This window comes from Chrysemys picta, chromosome 6 (genome assembly GCF_011386835.1).
Source record: "Chrysemys picta bellii isolate R12L10 chromosome 6, ASM1138683v2, whole genome shotgun sequence".
Taxonomy (NCBI): Eukaryota; Metazoa; Chordata; order Testudines; family Emydidae; genus Chrysemys; species Chrysemys picta.
In genome coordinates this window covers 128321150-128344049 of record NC_088796.1, presented here as the reverse complement: position 1 = coordinate 128344049, position 22900 = coordinate 128321150, and the positions used below count along the sequence as shown (strand labels likewise).

At 44.9% G+C, this 22900-nt stretch overlaps 1 protein-coding gene across 16 annotated transcripts in view; it reads left to right on the top strand.

Annotated features, from left to right (window-relative positions):
- Nucleotides 1-22900, top strand: part of NRG1 (neuregulin 1) — a 733358-nt gene that overhangs the window by 536146 nt on the left and 174312 nt on the right. For 14 of the 16 annotated variants that reach the window (XM_065549824.1, XM_008172650.4, XM_008172647.4 and 11 more), the window contains 2 exons: nucleotides 4059-4236; nucleotides 15126-15250. In XM_065549824.1, coding sequence (XP_065405896.1) covers nucleotides 4059-4236; nucleotides 15126-15250 — 303 coding nt within the window. Of the gene's footprint in view, nucleotides 1-4058; nucleotides 4237-15125; nucleotides 15251-22900 lie in introns of those variants that run through there. The other 2 variants (XM_065549831.1, XM_065549830.1) reach the window with 2 other exon arrangements.

The following is a 22900-nucleotide window of genomic DNA, read 5'->3' as shown; positions in this document are numbered from 1 at the left end:
GTGGAGGCTGACAGCTTCTGACCCCCATGTAATAACCTCACGCTGACCCCCCTGAGGGGCCCCGACCTCCAATTTGAGAACCCCTGCATTAGTCCCTTATTTCTTACTGAGAACTTGACAGTTCAACCAATACAAAAACCTGGGACCCTATAATTGATTATGCTCCCCTGCTTAATATAACCCTGATACCATGTTTTACAAGTATTCAGATAACTAGTTTAGGAAGGTTATGTAAATATTTTTACCTTTTGCTGCTCACCTGCTCCATTATTGACAATATTGATGTGAAAATTTCACCTTCCCCATTTCACAGACAGCCTTATCTCTGATCCACAAAACTCAATGGCACATTTGTCAGCACACACGTCACTAATAGAGCTGGTGAAAAATGCTGATTATTTTTGTGAGAAATTTTTAAATTATTGTTATTTTTCAAAAATTTTCACAAAAACAATTCAGTTCTTCCATAACCTGGGCTTTTTTGTTTGTTTTAAGCCACTTTTTTATTTTTTTGGAGGGTAGGTGGAAATTCAGTTTTCAGAAACTAAAAAGCTAAATACTTTTTTTTGTTTTTTAAAAAAGTTTTCCGTTTCCATTTTTCACTGAAGATCCTGTGACAACATCAACTGAAATGAAAATTTGCTGGGAAAATTTTGATCAAGACGTCATTTTACATTTCAAAGAAGTTAACAGAAAAATGTTGACCACTCCTAGTCCTATATTTTACACTATGCACAGTTGGAGATATATTAGTAATGCAGATCTTGAAAGACTTTGTAAAAATGTCTTGTGGGTCAGCATTAAGATTGTATTAGTGCCTTCAGAATTTTGTCGGGGTACAGTAGCAAGCATAGGCATTTGTTATCATCCCATCCCAAAACATGAGATACAAATGCCGAAAAGTAGCCAAGCGAATAAAGCAACAGAGGGTCCTGTGGCACCTTTGAGACTAACAGAAGTATTGGGAGCATAAGCTTTCGTGGGTAAGAACCTCACTTCTTCAGATGCAAGTAATGGAAATCTCCAGAGGCAGGTATAAATCAGTGTGGAGATAACGAGGTTAGTTTAATCAGGGAGGGTGAGGTGCTCTGCTAGCAGTTGAGGTGTGAACACCAAGGGAGGAGAAACTGCTTCTGTAGTTGGACAGCCATTCACAGTCTTTGTTTAATCCTGATCTGATGGTGTCAAATTTGCAAATGAACTGGAGCTCAGTAGTTTCTCTTTGGAGTCTGGTCCTGAAGTTTTTTTGCTGTAAGATGGCTACCTTTACATCTGCTATTGTGTGGCCAGGGAGGTTGAAGTGTTCTCCTACAGGTTTTTGTATATTGCCATTCCTGATATCTGACTTGTGTCCATTTATCCTCTTGCGTAGTGACTGTCCAGTTTGGCCAATGTACATAGCAGAGGGGCATTGCTGGCATATGATGGCATATATAACATTGGTGGACGTGCAGGTGAATGAGCCGGTGATGTTGTAGCTGATCTGGTTAGGTCCTGTGATGGTGTTGCTGGTGTAGATATGTGGGCAGAGTTGGCATCAAGGTTTGTTGCATGGGTTGGTTCCTGAGTTAGAGTTGTTATGGTGCGGTGCGTGGTTGCTGGTGAGAATATGCTTAAGGTTGGCAGGTTGTCTGTGGGCGAGGACTGGCCTGCCTCCCAAGGTCTGTGAAAGTGAGGGATCATTGTCCAGGATGGGTTGTAGATCACTGATGATGCGTTGGAGAGGTTTAAGCTGAGGACTGTAGGTGATGGCCAGTGGAGTTCTGTTGGTTTCTCTTCTGGGCCTGTCTTGTAGCAGGAGGCTTCTGGGTACACTTCTGGCTCTGTTGATTTGTTTCTTTATTTCCTTGTGTGGGTATCGTAGTTTTGAGAATGCTTGGTGAAGATCTTGTAGGTGTTGGTCTCTGTCTGAGGCGTTGGAGCAGATGCGATTAAAAGCTCTAATCCTGGCCCTGCTTTCCATATTCCAGGGGAGTCAAAAGTGTTCCCATCACAGGATCACACTGGAAACTTGTCATGATCCGGGTGGAAGCACCTAATTTACATACTACCGAGAAGATTGCAGCTGCCTTCATTTGTCGGAATCAGGGGACAGCCATGTTGGTCCCTCATTTCCTTATTGAGCATTATAGTTATACAACAAGCAAAGCAACAGTTCTCACCACTGGGAGGAACTTGAAAACTGATGCTAGTGCAAAAGGATATTGGTTCACTTAATGGATGCAGTTTCTCACCATAAGCACATGGTGCTTGTGCTCTGAGATCTGCACTGTTTGTGAGTTCCTGATGCGGTTTGAGTGTCTGCTTCGACCTATGCGGCCCTGAATGGTTTGAGATATAGCTGTAAAAGAAACCCCGCTCTCCCAGTACCATACTGCTGTGGTCAGTGGAGGCACTGTAGCGGGGGGCACCTCAGTTTAAAAGACAGGGAGCTGCTAGCAGCGCATTCTCCATGACGAGACTGATGAGCGTCAGTGTAACCACTCCCTACAGCGATGGGCGGGGGTCTCCCATCACTGTCGCTAATCCACCTCCCCACGAGAGGTGGAAGAATTATTCCATCGACTTAATGCTATCTACACTGGGGGTTCGGTTGGTTTAATGGCATTGCTCAGGGGTGTGGATTTTTCACCTCCCTGAGCGACGTAGCTGGGTCAGCTTAACATTTTAGTGTAGACCTGGCCTGAGACTCTGGAATTCAGTTCCACTCCCTCAATCCAATATGGCCCTAATCTGCTGATCCCCAAGGTGTGCTTCAAAGCCTGCCTCTTTTCTACGGCCTTTGGGAAGAAGGGGCTTGTTTAGGTTGAGCTCAGTGTAATGTGGGTTGGAATTAGCGTCCGGAGTGAGTGTCTTCTCCCCGCGGTGGTTTGGGAAGCTGCTGTGCTGATATTTGTTCTGTAAGCTGTCTGTCACGTCAGAGGTACCTGCAGCCTTTGGACAGGCAGTGTCTGATAGCCAAATAAATCACATGCTTTACACTTCGTATTCTGTTGCCTTCAGTGCAGCTCATGGAGATGAGAGAGATGCGATTAAAAAACCCATGGCACTGAGCATCTGACTCTGGCTCGCAGGGCTCTGGCTGCAGGACTATATCAAATGGCAGTGTAGACGTCTGGGCTTGGGCTGAAGCCTGGAGCTGGGGACCTTGCGACAGGGCTGGGTCTCAAAGCCCGGGCTCCAGCCTGAGCCCAAATATCTACATTGCAATTGTACAACCCTGCAGCCCAACCCCCCATGAGCCCAAGTCAGCTGACCAAGGCCAGTCACAGCCATGCCATTGGTCTCTTATTGCAGTGTAGACATACCCAAACCAGGGGTCTGACTCAGGTTTGGCGTGTGGATGGAAGGGAAGCTTGGGCTTCATCAGTTTGACTTGGGTCAGCAAGCACTCAGGACCGAAGTCCTAGGACCCTGTTAAGGGGGTGGGTCAGAGCCTAAATCTGGCTGTGACTCAGATTCAAGACCTATCATTTTTCAGTGTGGACGCAGCTCAAGTCACGAATCAGAGTCAGAAGGTCTGCATAGAACAGTATGGACGTGTTAGCATCTCTGTGAGACTCGGGTCTGGTAACTGTAAACCCAGGTTTACAATGTAGTATGGACGCTCAAGCACAGGCTTGGAAACACCAAGCCCGGGTCCCACAGATCTGGGCTCAGTGTACAGTGTAGACATACCCTACAGTTCCCAGCATGAAGTCTTGCTTCAGGAGGCCTAGCCTGCCACATAGATCACTACTCAACTGCAGGTCCCAGTATTCATGGGCTGCATCTCTGTATTGACTATGGGAGCATCATTTTAGTTCTGCAAAGGTTGTGTTGTCTTGTGTCTGGGAAGTCGAAGAAGGGCCAAGTGTGTGTGTTTCCTTCCAGGGTAAACACACCAATATACCCATTCATATCGTCTCTTTTTCATACATTTTAAGTATAGTTCATGCAAATGAGAGATTTTTTGGTTTAGAAATCATTTAGTCTGGTTCTGTCTCTAAATTTTCTGGCTTGCCTAGGTCTACTTCAATTAGCATGGTTTTCACCAGCGCTTTCTTTTCTCTCTTTAGCTGGGCCTCCCAAATTGAAGGAACTGAAAAACCAGGAGTCCGCTGTGGGCCAGAAGCTAGTGCTCAGGTGTGAAGCCAATTCCGAATACCCCGCTCTCAGATTCAAATGGCTAAAGAATGGAAAAGAAATAACCAAAAAAAACAAACCAGAAAATGTCAAAATCTCCAAAAAACAAAAGTAAGTACCGTGATACATCTTGCAAACTGGGCTGGGGGGAGGAAGTGGAATTATTCACCCAAGCATTGGGAGTGTTAATGATCTCAGCATCCACAACTGAGTGCTGTGAAATAAGGAAAGAGAATTAATGGAAATAGGTTATCTCTTTATTTTCACTGGGACTTATATATTGTTGTCAAGTAATAACAAAAATGGAATATCTCATAACGAATACTCCATTTTTTATTCTGCTTGTTGTCTTTTATAGCAAAGTGGAGACATTTTTTTAAACTAATAAATCTTGGGTGCAGGCCATTGATAAAACATCACGTTCGTTGTTTGAAGTCCCAGATCTGGCTCCAGGAATAACCTTGAGGCTTGCATTGGAAGTTGCTAAGGCTAGGTCTACACTACCTGCCTGAATCGGCGGGTAGAAATCGATCTCTCGGGGATCGAATTATCGCGTCTCGTCGGGATGCGACAATCAATCCCCGAATCGACGCTCTTACTCCACCAGCGAAGGTGGGAGTAAGCGCTGTCGACGGGGAGCCGCGGAGGTCGATTTTGCCGCCGTCCTCACAGCGGGGTAAGTCGGCTCCGATAGGTCGAATTCAGCTACGCTATTCGCGTAGCTGAATTTGCATATCTTAAATCGACACCTCCCCCCTCCCCCCCGTAGTGAAGACCTGCCCTTAGTGTCTCCTGTGTGGCTCTGAGAGGCTTCAGTTCCCACTGGCTTTACCGGGGCACTCCGAACAAGAGCTGTGTGGCTAACAGAGTTTTTCGGTTTCTTGTGAATTCTGAAAAATCAAAAGAAAAATGCATTTTGGATCAATCCAAAAAAGAAAAGTTTTTTGGTATTTTTGTCGAATAGAAAAGTCAAAAAGAATTGTTTTGGGTCGAACAAAACGTTTAGTTCAACCGAAAATGAAACACTTCATTTAGATATATATTTTTTTTAATATTCTGTAAATTTTAAAAAATAAAGTCCAAGGAGATTTCTAAACAAAGTCATTTGGAATATATAAAAAAATCAGATCATTTCATTTTGAAAAGGTCAACATGGAATGTTTTGATTTTTTTCATATTTTTTTTAGTTCAACTGAAACAATTTGCCACAATTGACAGAATTTTGCAAAATGTTTCAGTTGATCCAAATCTGCATTTTTCACTGGGGGGAAAAAAAAAGTTTTGGTTAAAAAAACATTACCCCACTGCAGTGAGAACCTCATAAGATTGGGCCCTCATCTGAGAGGTGTCAGAAATTCATCCTCCTGATTGGAGGAAAATGTCCTTACTGGGTGGCTGCTGAAGTGTGTGCGGGAAAAATCTGGAGTATTGTTTCTGTGTGAAGGCAGTCTGAGAGAGAGAGAGAAGTTAAGTAATAACTTATTCTCTCATCTATGGAGGAGGGTTTGACATTCTATTTCCACAAGAATGTTTTGCTTTAAAAGGGCTGGTTTGCACCTTGTCCCTCTTACATAGAAGGGTGTATTAAAGGTACAGGAGAACCTCAGAGTTACGAACACCTCGGGAATGCAGGTTGTTCATAAATCTGCAATCTTCGTAATTCTGAACAAAATGTTATGGTTGTTCTTTCAAAAGTTTGCAACTGAACATTGACTTAATACAGCTTTGAAACTGAAGGGAAAAAAAAGCAACTTTCCCTTTATTTTTTTAGTAGTTTACATTTAAAACAGTACTATGCTGTGTTTGCTTTGGGGGCGAGTTCCGGTCCCAAATGAGGTGTGTGGTTGACTGGTCAGTTTGTAATTCTGGTGTTCATAACTCTGAGGTTCTACTGTGTGCATTTAAGACACTTTGGGCCCAATCCCGCACTCCTTGCTCAGGCTAAAGTGCTATTAACTTTACAGGATCAGATCTGAAGACACTTTTCTGTAGAACAAACCACAACTGGTTTTGGTGTGTTGCTCTAAGGTGGGCGATTTTGTAGCATTTTCCTCTGAGGGGGTGAACACTTATTGTTATGTATCAAATCCTCCTCCACCCAAAGAGCAGCACTTAACCTTTTTGTGTTACACCAAGCATATCTGTTCTCGCTATCCAATGGATGAGGCTGAAAAGATACATTCTCTCCTCTCTTCCCCGGCATTGTCCTCGCAGTGTTTTGCAGTATAGCGAGTGACAGAGGAAGCAGGAAAGGAGACAGCTAGAGTAGACCGTCCCTTGAGTCTGTCTCACTGTGACATAAAGAATTTTTGAAGTTTCTTGGCATGGGGTTGTGCAGGAGGTAAAGAAAGGGCCCTTGTACTTCGCATCTGTGAAGTCCTGGTAAGTGGAACCGTTCCAGGTGGTAAATAGCCTGGTGAATCCTAATCTAGACCTATCTGTGGAGTCAAGTGTTTCTTGCAGTATAGTAATTTCAGTCTGTATTATGGAGAAACCTGACCCTTGGCTGCCCATATGCGACAAATGCCATTTTTTCTTCTGTTTTGGCCAATGTTGTTCACCCTATGTTACTCGATGTGCTTGAGGAGCTTAGGTGTATGACCATTGGAGAACATCGGACTAATGACTCTCTTAACTCACCAAGTTTTGCAGGGAGATGTTGAGACCGTTAGTGGAGGAGAGTATCAATGCCGCCTTTTAGAAAGGGTAGAGAAGCAAAATCTCATAAAGAAGCAATTGTTAGGCCTTGGCCCAAGAAACTGTATCTCGATTCTGAGGAACTTAATCTCTGACCCTGTCTCTGATTTCCCTGGCACAGAGGATTTATTGGGAAGGACTAATGAGGCAACTCTGGGAATACTTGGAACCCTCTGATTTCCCTGACCCCTCCCAATCTGCTTTTAGGCTAGGATATGGTACAGAGACTTACTTAGTTGGTCTGTTTGGCTACTGGCCTTCTGGAAGTGGAAGCAAATCAAGTGCCTATGCCGAATCTTTCAGATCCATCAGCTGCCTTCAGTACCACTGCCCACAAGATATTTGGTGATATGCCTGCGGAAACTGGCAGGGAGAGTTAAAATTGCTTTTACCGAAAAAGCTTCTGTGCTTTTACCGAAAAAGTGATAAAGTTGTGACAAACTGCACAGGGGTTGTCTGTGCGGGTATAGCTACACTGCAATTAAAAACCAACACTGCTAACCCGGGCCTGTTGGCTATGGCTAAGGGGCTGTTTAAGTGCGGTGTAGACGTTCAGCTCGGGCTGGAGTCCAGGTTCTAGGACCCTGTGCGGTGGGAGGGTCCCAGAGCTCAGGCTGCAGTCCAAGCCCAAACATCAACACTGCACTTAAACAGCCCCTTAGCCCGAGCCCTGCAAGCCCAAGTCAGCTAGTACAGACCAGCCCCAGGTGTCTAACTGCAGTGTAGACATACCCTGAGAGTCCTCACAGGTTAGCACTGGCAGCTTCTTTGCCCTGACATCACTCCCATTCTCTGTACCACAGGACTCTGTTTGTCTACCGTCCTGTTCCATATGTACCTGAGGTGCTGTGGGTCAGAGTGTCTAGCTGAGATTCGGAGTATGGTGTGTCCCCAACTGAAGGAATTTGTCATTCAGGATTGTAACTTGGGGAGAAAATGGGGTCTTGCTGTTGCTTAGGTTGCTCCCCCTCCAGGCCTGAGAAGAGAGAGGTATTGTTTTGGTGGAAGATTAGGAACATAGCCCTTGGCTCAGTTGAAATTCATGTTTAGATTGTACCGTACACATACTTAGGACAGGCACATATTAAAGCTAAGTAAATAAGTGGAAAAATAATACAGTGCAGGTGAATGCAGTAAAGATCAGAATTGTATTATGTGCAAATTGGATTAATGAAGGAACACAAGAAATCTCCCATACCAAGCTAAAATGAATTTAAATGGTTAATATTTCTCTATTTTTAGTGTTTTTATGATACAAGGTAATTGAGCAGGCAAATATTTCTTATTATTGGGCTGCTATATTGTTATACGGACAACCAATTTTAATAGTGGGGGAGGGATAGCTCAGTGGTTTGAGCATTGGCCTGCTAAACCCAGGGTTGAGAGTTCAATTCTTGAGGGGGCCGTTTTGAGTCTCAGGGGCAAAAATCTATCTGGGGATAGGACTTGTTTGAGCAGGGGTTGGACTAGGTGACTTCCTTAGGTCCCTTCCAACCCTGATATTCTATGAATATGGAACTTTTATAATAATGAAGTAGGGAAAATATGAACTAAAGTGTGGAGAGTCATCTGAGCTGACTAGAATTAATATCTGTTTTAAAGACAAATGGCTACTTAATGAGTGAGTTATATTGCTGCTGCAGAAGACACGCACTAGCATCATCAGGATTCAAGGCAGCCTAATGTTATTGGCTTCATCCATCCAGACAGTTCAGAAGAACACTTTCTACATATTAATAAAATCCCATTAAGGTTGAAAGTAGTGTCCAACCATCAAAAGTGACTTGTGTTAATTTCAGATTTTACCAACTCTTTGCTCATTATGTGACCGCATAATAGAAAGTGCAAAGTCATTTCAAGAAAGAAACTTTTTTTTTTGAATTCCAACAAATTAGATGTAAAATTTTAAACAAAATGTAAAAATATCTGTTAGGCAGAATAAGTGGCCAACTACTGAAATGGAAGCAGGAGCTTTGCAGCTTCCTTTAAAATGACAGGGAAGGTCTGAGCAACAGATACCAAAACCAACAGACTTTGGTGTGGAGGAGATGAAATTGCTGTCTGTTATTTACTGGTGCAATATCCTGATGCATATTGTTAGCTAATGACATCCGCAGAAGTGTCACAGATGCAGTATTTTCTTAGCCTATTAGCTTGCTTGAATGGGTTTATGATCTGATGCTGATCTTGGGATAATCACAGCTAAATCCCATATTGACATTTTGAACACATTATTTCATCTAAAGTGGACTTCAGGAATACCCCTGATATGAGTGGTCTCTCTCCAAGCCTGCTTGAGAGCCAGTGGGCTGGTTGAGACAAAAAACTAAACATTTCCTTTGTATCAGTCGACATACCAGGTAATGCCATTCAGAAAAGTCTGACACCCGTCCATGTCTTCTCGCCGGTTAGTAAAATATTCACTCAATTGCCCACTTCTAATGGCAACATTTCAGTTCTTCATATTCGTTCTGTGCATTTCAAATCTGTCTGGCACCTGTGTGTCCAATAATTTGCGCTTGCTGCTTCACCTGGCTGTTGATATTAGAAATGAAACCACCCACGAAATGCTGCATGCAAGTGCACCGGCAGTTTGGGCTGCCATATTAGCTTCATTTGAATATTTGCTTACAGATAGCTTTCTGGATGACAGACAAAGTGTCACAGACTGGGATGTAGGCAGTTAGACCCAGTGGCTAGAACGGTGGTGGTCAGGCGTTAGTGGGCAGACCCTGAGTCAAGCCAAGGGTCAGAGCCTGAGTGAGTAGCTAGGATGGTACATGGAAACAGAGATCTGGAACAAGGCAGGAGGACAGGGACAGGACAGGAAGGCAGGAGTCAGGAACAAGGCGGCAGTCTAAAAAGCAAACAGGATGTTAGGAGACATTGAAAAAGGGATAGAGAATAAGACGGAGAATATCTTATTGCCCTTCTATAAATCGATGGTACGCCCACATCTTGAATACTGCGTACAGATGTGGTCTCCTCATCTCAAAAAAGATATACTGGCATTAGAAAAAGTTCAGAAAAGGGCAACTAAAATGATTAGGGGGTTGGAACGGGTCCCATATGAAGAGAGATTAAAGAGGCTAGAACTTTTCAGCTTGGAAAAGAGGAGACTAAGGGGGGATATGATAGAGGGATATAAAATCATGAGTGGTGTGGAGAAAGTGAATAAGGGAAAGTTATTTACTTGTTCCCATAATATAAGAACTAGGAGCCACCAAATGAAATTAATGGGCAGCAGGTTTAAAACAAATAAAAGGAAGGTCTTCACACAGTGCATAGTCAACCTGTGGAACTCCTTGCCTGAGGAGGTTGTGAAGGCTAGGACTGTAATGGGGTTTAAAAGAGAACTGGATAAATTCATGGAGGTTAAGTCCATTAATGGCTATTAGCCAGGATGGGTAAGGAATGGTGTCCCGAGCCTCTGTCTGTCAGAGGGTGGAGATGGATGGCAGGAGAGAGATCACTTGACCATTACCTGTTAGGTTCACTCCCTCTGGGGCACCTGGCATTGGCCACTGTCGGCAGACAGGATACTGGACTGGATGGACCTTTGGTCTGACCCAGTCTGGCCGTTCTTATACTCTAAGGCAGGGCTCAGAAGTCAGATGAGAAGGCAGAGTCCAATACAGCAGCCAGCCAGGGCTTCCCCGAGTTGCTCAGACAGCTTCTTGTGCCTCCTTGTGGCTTAAAAAGTGAGCCTGAGCCAATTGGAGAGGCCGGACGTCTCCTCTACTATGGGTGGTGCCTTTGGTGAGCTAGAGTCCACCAGCCCATACTACCTGCTGGGACCAGCAAGCTGCTGGGTGGAGGCTGCTGTCTGAGCCCTGCCTTGGGGCCCCGGGGACCCAGCTTCGAGACACTCCGTCTCTGACACTGAGCACTCCTATAGTCTGGGCTTTGACTGCACTCTGGGCGGGGTTTTCTTCCTTGCATGCATGCAGATGAGCCCAGCCTTTTTTAGCTGCTTCTTCATTTAAAGCGATGAATGAGTTTGGGTGTGCACTCCGTTATTTGAATTGTAACATTAGCTAACAGTAATACCGATAATACCATTGATGCTGTGAATATTCAATTTCTTTCTCAGGTTTTGAAACCTTTGCTATGTATTTCGCACCTAAGAAAAATAACAAAATGCCAGGCTTGTTAGAATTCCACAACTAATGTGACTTATTTTCATCTCCTAACTTCCCTTTTCTATTCTAAAATTAGAAGTTTAGACCTCACTGTTTTTTCTAAGTTAAGATATCACTTAAGCGTTATGAAGAATTACAACTGTGCAGGGCGGAGGGTTTGTACCTCTGCCACAAGTGCTGCATAGATGGTTCTCATGGATCTGGATGGCTGAGAGAGAGAGAGAGGAAAGTAGACCCCTCCACGTGAAGCTGAAATGTGGGTGGGAGTCTAAAATATGAGAGACTGTTGAAACTGTGCTTTTTATTACTGTGCACTTGAATGTTGGTCTCCCATAAGACTATAACCCAAAGATGCAGTACTTTGCATTCTCCAGTTGCTTTTGGAAGAATTTTATCCCCATTTCATGGGATCAGAGGGAAGGTCCTCTCATGGATTAGCAACTGCTTTAAAAGACAGGAAATAAAGGGTAGGAATAAATGATCAATTTTCAGAAAGGAGAGAGAGAAATAGTGATGTCCCCCAGAGATCTGTACTGGGCCCCGTCCTATTCAACATATTCATACATGATCTGGAAAAAGAGGTAAACAGCATGGTGTCAAAATTTGCAGACAATACAAATTTATTCAAGAGAGTTAAGTCCAAAGCTGACTGTGAGGACTTACAAAGGGATCTCACAAAACTGGGTGACTGGGCAACAAAATGGCAGATGAACCTGTACGTTGAGGAATGCAAAGTCATGCACATTGGAAAACAGAAGCCAACCTATACATACAAAATTGTGGGGGATGGATTAGCTGTTACCACAGAAGAAGGAGATCTTGGAGTTATTTTGGATAGTTCTCTGAAAACATCCTCTCAATGTGCAGCAGCAGTCAAAAAATCAAACATTCGGAAAGGGATAAGACAGAAAATGTAATACCACAATGTAAATCCATGGTATGCCCCACCTTGAATACTACATGCAGTTCTGAGTGCCCCATCTGAAAAAAGATCTGTTAGAATTGGAAAAGGTACAGAGAAGGGCAACAAAAATGAGTAAGGGTTTGGAACAGCTTCCGTATGAGGAGAAATTAATAAGACTGGGACTTTTCAGCTTGGAAAAGGGACGACTAAGGAGGGGATATGATTGAAGTCTGTAAAATCATGAATGGTTTGGAGAAAGTGAATGAATAAGGAAGTGTTCTTTGCTCCTTCACATGGAAAAAAAAAACAGGGGTAACCCAATGAAATTAATATGCAACAGGTTTAAAACAACCAACATAACGCACGGTCAACCAGGGCTGGATTTAGGGGCAGGCGACTCAGGCAACCAGGTGGGCACCAGGCTCGGGGGGCTGTTTTTGTTGTTAGTGACAAAAGGGAAAATAGAATGTTTGAAGTTACATGTTTCAGGCATTCCGTATGTGGATTCCTTTTTCACTAACCACCTAGAATGTTCTGGATCTTTATAGAATCTCATAAGGTATTCAAACGTTTAACAAATGGAGGGGGAGTGCCAAAGATGCTCCTCGCCTGCTGAGCCATTTGGTCTAGGCTGGCCCTGCAGTCAACCTGTGGAACTTGTTGCCAGGGGATGTTGTGAAGGCCAAAACTATAACCGGGTTCAAAAAAACTAACTAGATAAGTTTATGGAGGACAGGTTTGTTAGCTGTTAGCCAAGATGGTCAGGGATGCATCCCATGCTCTGGGTGTCTCTAGCCCTGACGGCCAGAAGCTGGGAGTGAACAACAGACGATGGACCACTCAATTACCTGTTCTGTTCATTCCCTCTGAAGCACTTGGCATTGGCCACTGTTGGAAAATACGACCCTGGGCTAGATAGAGCATTGGTCTGAGGCAGTGTGACCGTTCTCATGTTCTTACATATTCTTATCCCGCATCATCCACAAGCAGCTAGCATCATGCCACCTGAACTCCAGCCAGGAAGGTGGGCCAGTGAATACTGTTCCATGAATTGGCTCCACAACTTTAGCTGGCCTCCTCTCCCCCTATCAGTGGGGTGATGTTGCATCCTGAGTTAGCTGGCCTAGGCTCTGCCAGCCCCTGGTTTGCTCTACGGGCCTACTCCTTCTTCCAGTGGCGCTGGAACGTTTTTAGTAGTGGGGGTGCTGAAAGCCATCCCTCTTAACCCCTGTCTGCCCATCCGCAGAGGCTGGGAGCAGGGCTGTGTCTCTAGGAGGGGGGACCTGGGCAGGGGTAACGGGGCTGGGGCCATAGCCGGGGGCGGGAGTGGGGCCAGGAGTTGGCATCGGGGGCAGCAGCCGGGACCCCACGTGCAGGGCCAAGAGCAGAGCCTCGGCCATGGGACCAGGCACTGGGCCCCGGGACTAGACCCCTGGGAGCGGAGGCCTGGGAGCGGGAAGTGGGGTCGGCGGCCAGGACCTGAGCCTCAGGTGAGGTGAGGGGTTGGGGAGCAGAGAGTTGGCGGAGGGCCAGGAACAGGGCATGGGCGCGGGAAGCATCCCCAGGTTTAATGCATGGAGCCAGCAGCTGGGGAGTGGGGCACAGCTGGGGGTGCTTCCCGCGCCTATGCCCTGTTCCCGGCCCTCCACCCACGCTCCGCTCCACAACCCCTCACTTCACCTGGGGCTCGGTTCCTGGTCGCTGGCCCCACCCCCCGCACCTCTACTTCCCGCGCCTATGCCCTGTTCCCGGCCCTCCACCCACGCTCCGCTCCACAACCCCTCACTTCACCTGGGGCTCGGTTCCTGGTCACTGGCCCCTCCCCCCGCACCTATGCCTTCCTCTCCCTCTGATAATGGCCTGCTGGTCTACAGCCCCCTGTGTCCCTGATGGCTTGAGTCTGCAGTGGCTGCCTGGCACTGTTTCTCTTCCCCTCCCCCCCACAAGCATCAGAGCTGTTCTGATTCGTCCCCTCCGCAATTGTGCCTTCGTGTGAAAACAGGAAACCTTAAGCGACTTAGCAACAACTGCTCCGTACTGTTGCAAGACCAATAGGCCACAAGGAAGAGCTGAGAAGGGGCACTGGTTGGCTCTGGGGATTGGTCCTAGGGTAGATAGAGCCTTTTACCTCTAGGTTACCGCCTCCAATTTGAATCCAGCCCAGCTCATCCGTTCCTGACCATCATTTCAGTTCGATGACTGCTTGGCACCCTGTGTGCAGAGAGTTCAGACTCCCAGACTGTGGCTACAGGCCAAACATTACAGTGGTCCAGCTGCAGGGCTGCAGCTGTGTTGCTGTAGTAATGGCACTTGCCCAGCGAAAGAAGGGTTTTCCCATCGCTGTAGTAATCAACCCCTTGAGAATTCTTCCATCCACCTACCAGCGTCTACAGCAGGGCTTAGGTTGGCTTAACGACTTCTCTCAAGGGTGTGAATTTTTCACACCCCTGAGCAATGTCGCTCTGTTGACCTACAGTTGAGGTGTCGAACAGGCCTTAGTTCTGCTGGGAGTTCACAAGTGTCCCCAATATAACAACCACCACTTCATGTGGCCCCAAATTCCGACCATATTGGCACTCTCAGGAGAGAGAGCAAAGAGTGAATTACTGAGGTTACTTGTGGTCAGGGCCCTGCTGAGAGACACTAGAATGTGCTCCTACCAAATAAATGGCCAGGCAGGAGTTGTGCATTTTAAAATCTAATCTTAAAACCTTGGAGACTGATTAAATTACATCTCCTTGCCAGGAACAAAATGTAGCCTCATGCAGATTGCACTGCTGTCCACAATTTTTTGTTAGCGCTGGACAGTGATTTCCTAGTGGGGTTTCAAAGATTGCATAAAGAGCTTCGTGCATCTCAGGATTATTTATTCAGATGCTAGAAACTACAGTACTTGCACAGAACTCGGCTACTGGCAGCATGAACCTCAGTGACAGGAGAATCTATCTATATTTTCTACAGGCACCCGTGTCCGTGGTGTCGGAGCACCTGCTGGTCCAGTTTCTTGAAGGGAGAAGGCTGGTTTTTGTAGATTTCCCTTAACAACAATGAGAACTGTCAAGCAGAAAAGTATAAACAAATGTATTTATTTCAGCTCTTTCCTGTGCCTATTCTGCAGAGTTCTCCAAACTCTGGTAGGGGTAAACTGGTGTAGTCAGAGGATGGAAGATGAATCTCTTCATTGGATAAATGTATTAGCTGCTTGTCATGATTATTACTCCGATAAAAGATGTAACATGTTGCTCCTGATTCCACAGGAAGTACTCGGAACTTCACATTTCTAAAGCATCGCTGGCGGACGCTGGGGAATACACGTGCAAAGTGAGCAACAAACTAGGGAATGACAGCACCAAAGCCAGCATTACCATCACGGACACCAATGGTAAGACGTGGCTGTTTGTTTAACTGCAGTTTAAAAGTTCTTGCATTAAAAGAGCCATCCGGACAAAAGGGTCTGCAGGGGAATGAGAATCTTGCAAGCATTGCAAGAGGGGCATCCTCACTAGACCACACTGGAAGCAAAATAGAGATGAAAACACTTAAGTCTATTGTGGTGTAAATAAAATACATTTAAAAACATTAGGCCTGATAAATAGGTACAACCGATTTTAGATTAAATTGTCCCTTGTTATGCGAACAAGCTGAGTTGTCATTACATTAGCACACGGAAGACTCCACAGAGATTGACACCCCATTGTGCTAGGTGCTGTACAAACACATAGTGAGACTCAGCCCTGGCACCAAAGACCTTATGATCTAAACAGACAGGACTGACAAAGGGTGGAAGAAAGAGGGTATCGCTGTTCCCATTATACAAAAGAGTAACTGAGGCATATAGAGATTACGTCTGTGGCAGAACCCAGATCTCCTGAGTCCCAGCCTTTACTAAAAACCAGCCCTCATCACTAAGTACTATTTGTATGGCTACGGAACGTGACCACCTCTCCTTTCACATATGTCGATAGTTGTCCTGACAGCTGGCACGTGAGGGAAATGTTTTAATGCAGGCTACGTGATCAACATATGAAGTCATTCATAGATATAAGCCTATCTCATATACTGTTGTTGAGACTTGTGATTTGAGGAATGGAGGATCTGAGCAAGCTGAGCTCTCAAGCTTATTCAAAGTCATTTGAAGCTACAAAATTATATTTTTCAAAGTTCCTTTCTGTTTCACTGATAGGAATTCTGACATATGCTTCTAGCAACATTTAGTTTGTATCACTGTATATAAACCTTTTCACAATACTCTTTCTGGTTATGACCCCAGTTGGCAGGTATACGCTTAAATTATGTTTCTTGGACTTGTTGTTGAGTAATTAAAACATATTGACAGTTGAAATTCATGTAGGAGGCTTATGAGGGTGGGGGGGACCATACACCTGATTAGATCAATACAGCAACTAAAAGACAACTTTTGTCTCTTAACGTGATGGAATTTGAAGACATCATTACAATGCAATGCATATTTGTTGCACACTGTGCCCTGAACTAGGAGATAAGTACCATGCAAATTGGAAAATGAAACTATAATCTTTATTTGTCATCAGTCTAAGTCTTTGGGCTTTTTTGTTAGTGGATGGTTGTGGAATGACTTAGTGTGTGTGTATAGAATAGAATAGACTTAATATATCAAATACTCCTGAACTTGAGGAAAGTTTGGTCCTGATCTAAACTTTGCAGCCGGCCCTTGTGTCTCTAAAGAGGCTGAACCCTAGATCTAAACTAAATTTGATAAGCCAATATCAAACACCATCTCATACTGTGTAGTAATCCTCAATTTGATAAATAAATTCAGCATGCATGTGTGATGGCCTCACTGACACTGCCCGTCTCAGCTGGTTCTACTAGCAAACCAAACCTCTGAGCAGCTGCTATTGCTGGTGGAATTTTCCATCCAAAATTAAGGGCAGCCTGGGTAACATCTGGTGACTACAAAAGCACTGGTTCCCCACTGTGTCAGAGAGCAGCATCCATTCAGCAGATTCTGACAGCCACTGTACCAGTGACCTTCTCACCCCTTGTTCCTCTGCTGCCAGTGACCTCTTCCCCTTTCGACCTTAATGATAGATTTGGGATCCAACCTCTGTAATGAGGCCTGAAGTGTAGACGTTCTGTGGCTCCCCTTCACATGTGTGGTCTGTAACTTGCCACAATAATAAAAACTCATTCAGCTCTTCGGTATCAACTTCCACGTCCATCTCCCAGTCACCGAAGGAGCCTGAAAACAGCCATGTGCTGTGGCTGGCTGAGGTCTGGAGCAGTCTAAGTGCTGTTGTGGAATGTTAGCACATGTAGAGGTGAATGGAAGCCGAGCGCAGCTGGTGCAGCGGAGAGCTGGGATCCCAAGTTCATCCCTGGCTCTGGGGGTCACCACCTGATGGAGGATAGCGAGCCAGGTATAAGCGACAGAGTCTCGGTTTGCTTGTGCTGGCACACGTACCAGTGGCTGAGAACCATTGCTGTTAACATCTATTTAATTAAATAAAGTGATCACTGCTCGAATTTGTGTGTTTATACAGTGGCAGTGTCGTAACCCCATGTTCTTTGTATTGCATTCTAAATGCAATAAGAAGGAATAGCTGTACGTATGTAGTGGTATTAGTTATTCGAGTTCTGGTAGCACCTAGAGGCTCCAGTCCTGTAGTGCTAGTTGCTGTACAAACATAAAGTAGGTGGAGGTGGTAGCAGCCGCTATAGTTTAATGTTGCTCGGCACTTTCCATGATAAGAGCCTGTTTTCAGTGCTGTATAACATTATCAAACTTCACTTGTTTGGGCTGAAATTTGTCAGGTGTCTGACTTGGGCTGAATTTATGTATTTATTTGTTTAAATTTCAGCTAAAATGGTTCAGCTGTTTCTGAGAATGGGATTATATTAAACGATTGGGACATTCCCCAGGGTACAATCTGGACATTTGAATAGCTGTGTCCCCTCAGTTCTGGGGTGCCTTTTACACTGCTTTGCTGTGAGAGCAACCACTCCTGGTCTGCTGTCACCCACCCTCCAGCATGTAAATTACTCCCAGCTATACTGAATGAGTGGTACGGGCAGCCACTCTTGAATTACACTGCACGGCAACACCAGCCAATTCCCAGCCCCAGACTTTCCCCAGAAATGTGCGTCTTGTACTGCTCAGCTCCCTCCTGGACAACACAAGCTAGTATAAAGGCCGTCATTTTATTAATAGAAAATGATATGCACAAATCCTGTTCTCTCACATGGAGTTTCCCAAACACTTCAGTCCAATCACACTGGTTTAGATAAAACAATAAAACAAGTTTATTAACTACTGAAAGATAGATTTTAAGTGATGAGGCATAGAAATCAGAGTTGGTTGCAAGAAAATAAAAGTGAAATGCAACTACTACCTAACTTAACAAGTTAAGTGAATTCAAAGCAAAAGTCTGTCTCACCACATGCTTCAGCAGTCTTACTCGCTGAATTCCTTTCAGACAGAATCCCTATCTCAGTCCAAAACTGTTTCCTTGTTCCTCAAGTGTTGTGGCTGTCCTGGGTAGTGCAAAAGGGAGGAATAACTTGGGGCATGTTCTCCATTCTTATACTTTTCCTCCTCTTTGAGAATCATCTCCAGCTGGGGTTCAGGAGATAGAAAGTCTGTGTAGACAGGAACCTCCAGCTGTTTTTTTTAATCAAGATGTAAATTTCTTGCTCTTTCTTGCCAAAGAATAGCCACTTAACCAGGTGCAGGTCCATTTGATTTCGTTGACACCTAGCTGAGGCCTTCTGTCTGAGAGGAACTGGTTTGTGGCTGCTTTTCTGAACTTGGAATGTTTCAGTAATGCCATGCGGTAGAGTTTTATACCTTTACATACAATGCTGCCACACGTATTTTACCAGGACAATAATGATCAGTAAATTATGAGCTTTCAAATGATATCTCACAAGACATACTTTGTACAGAATTTACCTTAGTCTTGAAAAAGGGGTAAACATAGGGGGCTACAGACTGTCACAAAGATTCTTACAGTCATTTTGTTGAGAAGTGCTTGTGCCTCCATGCTTTGGAGCAGGGATTTGAAATTTGGCTGTGGCAGTTGCCCTGCTGCCAGGGATATGCCTTTTGCTGTTCCCTGGAAAAAACACCCAAATCTGTTCAAAGTAGAAGTCTGAAAAATCTCAGCTCACCTATAGTAAATAGAGAATTGTCAGAATTTGACAGCTGAATTCTCCAAGGAGTGCACTGAGCATGCTCCCTCCAGTCACAGCTCCAGGTGCTGCCCAGACTGCGCATGCACCGTTGTCACTGAGTATGCTCCACCCCAGGGATGCAGAGGCTGATCAGGACTTTACCTGCAATGGCTGCTGGGGACTGTGGTGAAGGGGAGAGAGACTGAGATCAAATGAGGAGCCTGGTGTCGGGGGAGATTAAGACTGACTGGGCAAGGAGCTTGGGGAGGGAGACGGGATGAGGTGATGGGGTGAGGGAAAGACTGGGATCTGGATGGGCAATCTGAAGGGGGAAACTAGGACTAGGATAAAGTGTCTGGGCAGGGGGTGGAGACTGGGACTGGCTAGGTAAGGAGACTGGCATGAGGAGCCAGGGATGGGGGAGATGAGACATGACAGGGACAGAAGGAGTCTGACTTGGGGAATAAAAGGGGACAGAAGGGTCTGAGCCCACTAGATTACATTCTCTTTCAGAACCGGGAATGTAACCAAAGATTCCTCTGCTGTCAGCAATTATCTGTGAAACCCACTGGCAAAGTGTGTTCCTCCTAGAGCATTACAACCTGCTACTGTTATCAGTTACTCCATTAGGTCTGTGCTGTGGATCTAAAGGTTCCAGCCCTGCTGATGCTCACATGGATGTCAATATGATACGGCTTAATTGAATTCCTGGGGTAAAAATCTAGAAAATTGCATACAAAAAATGTTAGGGTTGCAAAATCAAGAACTTAGAAGTTGGGAAATGCCAGAAATAAAGTTGCCGAAGGACCCTTAATTTGGCCCCCTTGGGTATATGCATTATGGTACAGTCTTTAATTACATGCTCACATATTATTATGTGCCACAGAAGCCATTTTTGTTCTAGTTAGCTACTTTTGATTGAACTTGGGTCTACTTATTGTGTTTTAACAACTACGTTTTGTTTTCCCTATTCTCCTTCCAAGTGCAAAGGAGTCCCCTTGTGTTTGGAACATGGGCCTGAAGACTATCAGGTTTGCCCTTGTGCTGGATTGTTTTTTCTTCCTGCCAGGCTATGTGCTGTATTTGGCTGGACAGATCGTCTCGTAGAATTTGTTTGGAGATGAAAGGAACTTGAATTTCCCATGTAGGGTGCCTTATAAATAGATTTTTTTTATTTAAAAAATACAACTAAAATCAAATTATAAGAATATTCTAAAAATTACAATTTCTAGTTTCTAGCAGTCTGAATGGTATGCAGCAGTTCATCTGTCCTCTTTTCATTTATAATGAGCGTAACTTGCCCACGGGGTACAAACTGCCTTCTTATTTGGCCTCCTTCTTTTTCACACGTGCTTCCCTAAGAAGGACTGTAGCTGAGGTCCGTAAAGATGCACAACACTCCTTTGGAGATCTATAAATAGAGAGCACTGGGATTTGGGTGCATTGTGCTAATTGCTTTTCATATACTAATTTGTCACTTTTCCTATGCAAAGGGGTTCTTGCAGCACACTTTTTACTTTTATTATTTTTAAGGATCATTTTAACTGTACTAAAAGAGCATTGATACAGTAATATAAACTAAGGGCAGAGTTTTCAAATGTGTCTTCCAAAAGTTACACACCAAAATCCATATGTAGACACCAAAGGAAATAACTGTATTTTCAAAAGGACTGAACACCCTGCATTGATTTCAACTTTACACATCCCCATTTGGAAATAGTGATGTGCAGCCACCATTTCATTAATGTGTGGACTTCTTCACAGTGTAACGCAATAGTGTTGGTACTATAACACCATTCAGCATGTCAAATGGAGACAGTTAAGAATGCGGGATTTCTCATACCACCATAGGCTGGTCCATTGAATCCACTATCCTGCCTCTGCAGGTAGCCAATGTCTGATGCGTAAGAGGAAGGCAAATAAAATCATAAATGAAATCCAGCCTTACAAACATTAAATCCCATAATGCACCTGGCCAACTGTGCAATGCATTTCGTGAAAGAAAAATCCCTTCGTGGCCCTATATTGATCAGTCTGAAGTTTGATTAGAGCAAGAGACCAGACTGTCCGTCTCTGGTGTGCTTGACGAGGCCATGCTAGGAATTGTGGGCCAGATTCTCAGCTGATGTAAATCAGCATAGCTCCAACAGAGGATCTGGACCTAGTTGCATTTGTTTTAATGGTGCAATTTGAGTAGGAAGAACAGTGTCACCACTTCAGCACCCCTCCTGAATGGACGAGGAGGGTAAGGAGCTATGAACATAGCTGGGCAGGGAGGGAAATGTGTGTGGGCAACTTCCATTCCTTTGGACAGCTTTCAGTGATGAAAAGATTAAACGACAGCAGCAACCACTCAGATGAGCTCAGGCAGAAATATCCCTCGGAGTTTGGAGTAGGGGCAGAGCTCTCGCAAGCATCAGGAAGCATGACCTCAGTGGAGCCATGAGAAACACAAGGGTCTCTGTTCCATTTGGAACTTTCTACAGGAATATGAGTCACATAAAAATGACCAATCCATCAATTCCAAGGAACTAGAGGGGAAACCCGTAGGGATAACTAGCTCCGCTTTTCAATGATCAATAAATAACATGAAGATATGAATGGACAGATCGTCCTTTTGGTATGTCAGCAACATAACCCCAATTAATCGTTTGAAATCAAATGTTTAATAACAATGTCGCTTTGTACTATACAGGAGCTACATGAAAGCCAACGCTTGGAAAGTGAATGAAACATGCTAAAAGCAATTCCTCCATGTCCGGTTATATTTTCATACATACCCATTTATGTTTAGTGATATAGTGTATCTCACCAAACTCCTCCATACACCGCATACTTGCCATAGAACGCTGCAGAAAGGGAGTGCGGAGATGTGCCAGTGGCTTCTATATGAGATGAGGGCACCGGGAGTTATCCCTGGAGAAAGGCATTCTCTGTTCTTAACATGATTAGGACCTTTCCCTGTAGCTTTGGACCATCACAATCTCTCTGCCAGGCTCTGGAGGAGGAAACTCCCTCTATTCCAACAGGACCTGTGAGTGAGAGGAGGTCTGCCTTTTATTCCAGGGATCCTCCTCTTTCTGGGAGTCCCTGATGAGAACACTCTTAGGAGTGGATTTCTCTGCTCCTTGCTTTGCCTTCCTGTCTGTCTCCCCATTTAGCTGTGAAGCCCCTCCTCCTCCGGGCATGGCTAGCTGACTGCCAGAGGGGCCTGGGTGCATAGGGCAGGGCGTTGGTGACCTGGTTTGTGCAGTCATCTGTTTAATGTCAGCTAGATGATCAGGTATAGTCCATTAGTGGTGTCAAAGCTGTGCCTCCAGCTCTTATGAAGGCATGGACACAATGGGTGTCAGCCCATCTTTGGGAATGATTTGAAAGAGTGGCATGTCAGGTCAGACTCCGGCAAGTAGACCATTCAGCTGCGTTCACACAGCACTCCTTGTCTGAGCGGCTATCCCTTCTTTCTCAGCACAGCTTTCCTGGAGGAGAACAATGGATCAGACTGAAGACACAGCAGGCAGTTTGTGCTGCTGAGCCCTTCGTGGTCTTTGCCTTCTCTTCAGTCACCTGCCAGGGAGAGAGCGCAGACTGGGTCTGGCTGGAGGACCGGGACGGTGGGCGTGAGAACTCCTGCCGTGTTGCCTCAAAAAAACCAACATTTCACTTGCCTCTCCCTCTGCAGTTTTTGCCTAGGGAAGTGGAGGAGCAACAGGCAAATGTTTCCATGTTCAGGGAAGAGTTTGTGTCTTTTGTTAAGCCCTGACAGTACAGCGACTCTCACAGACCTTAGATGTGCCCCAAGAGGAATGGGATATGTGCATAGGTGCTGACACTAGGGGTACTTCCCCACCCCCTGGCTCGAATTGGTTTCCATCATATA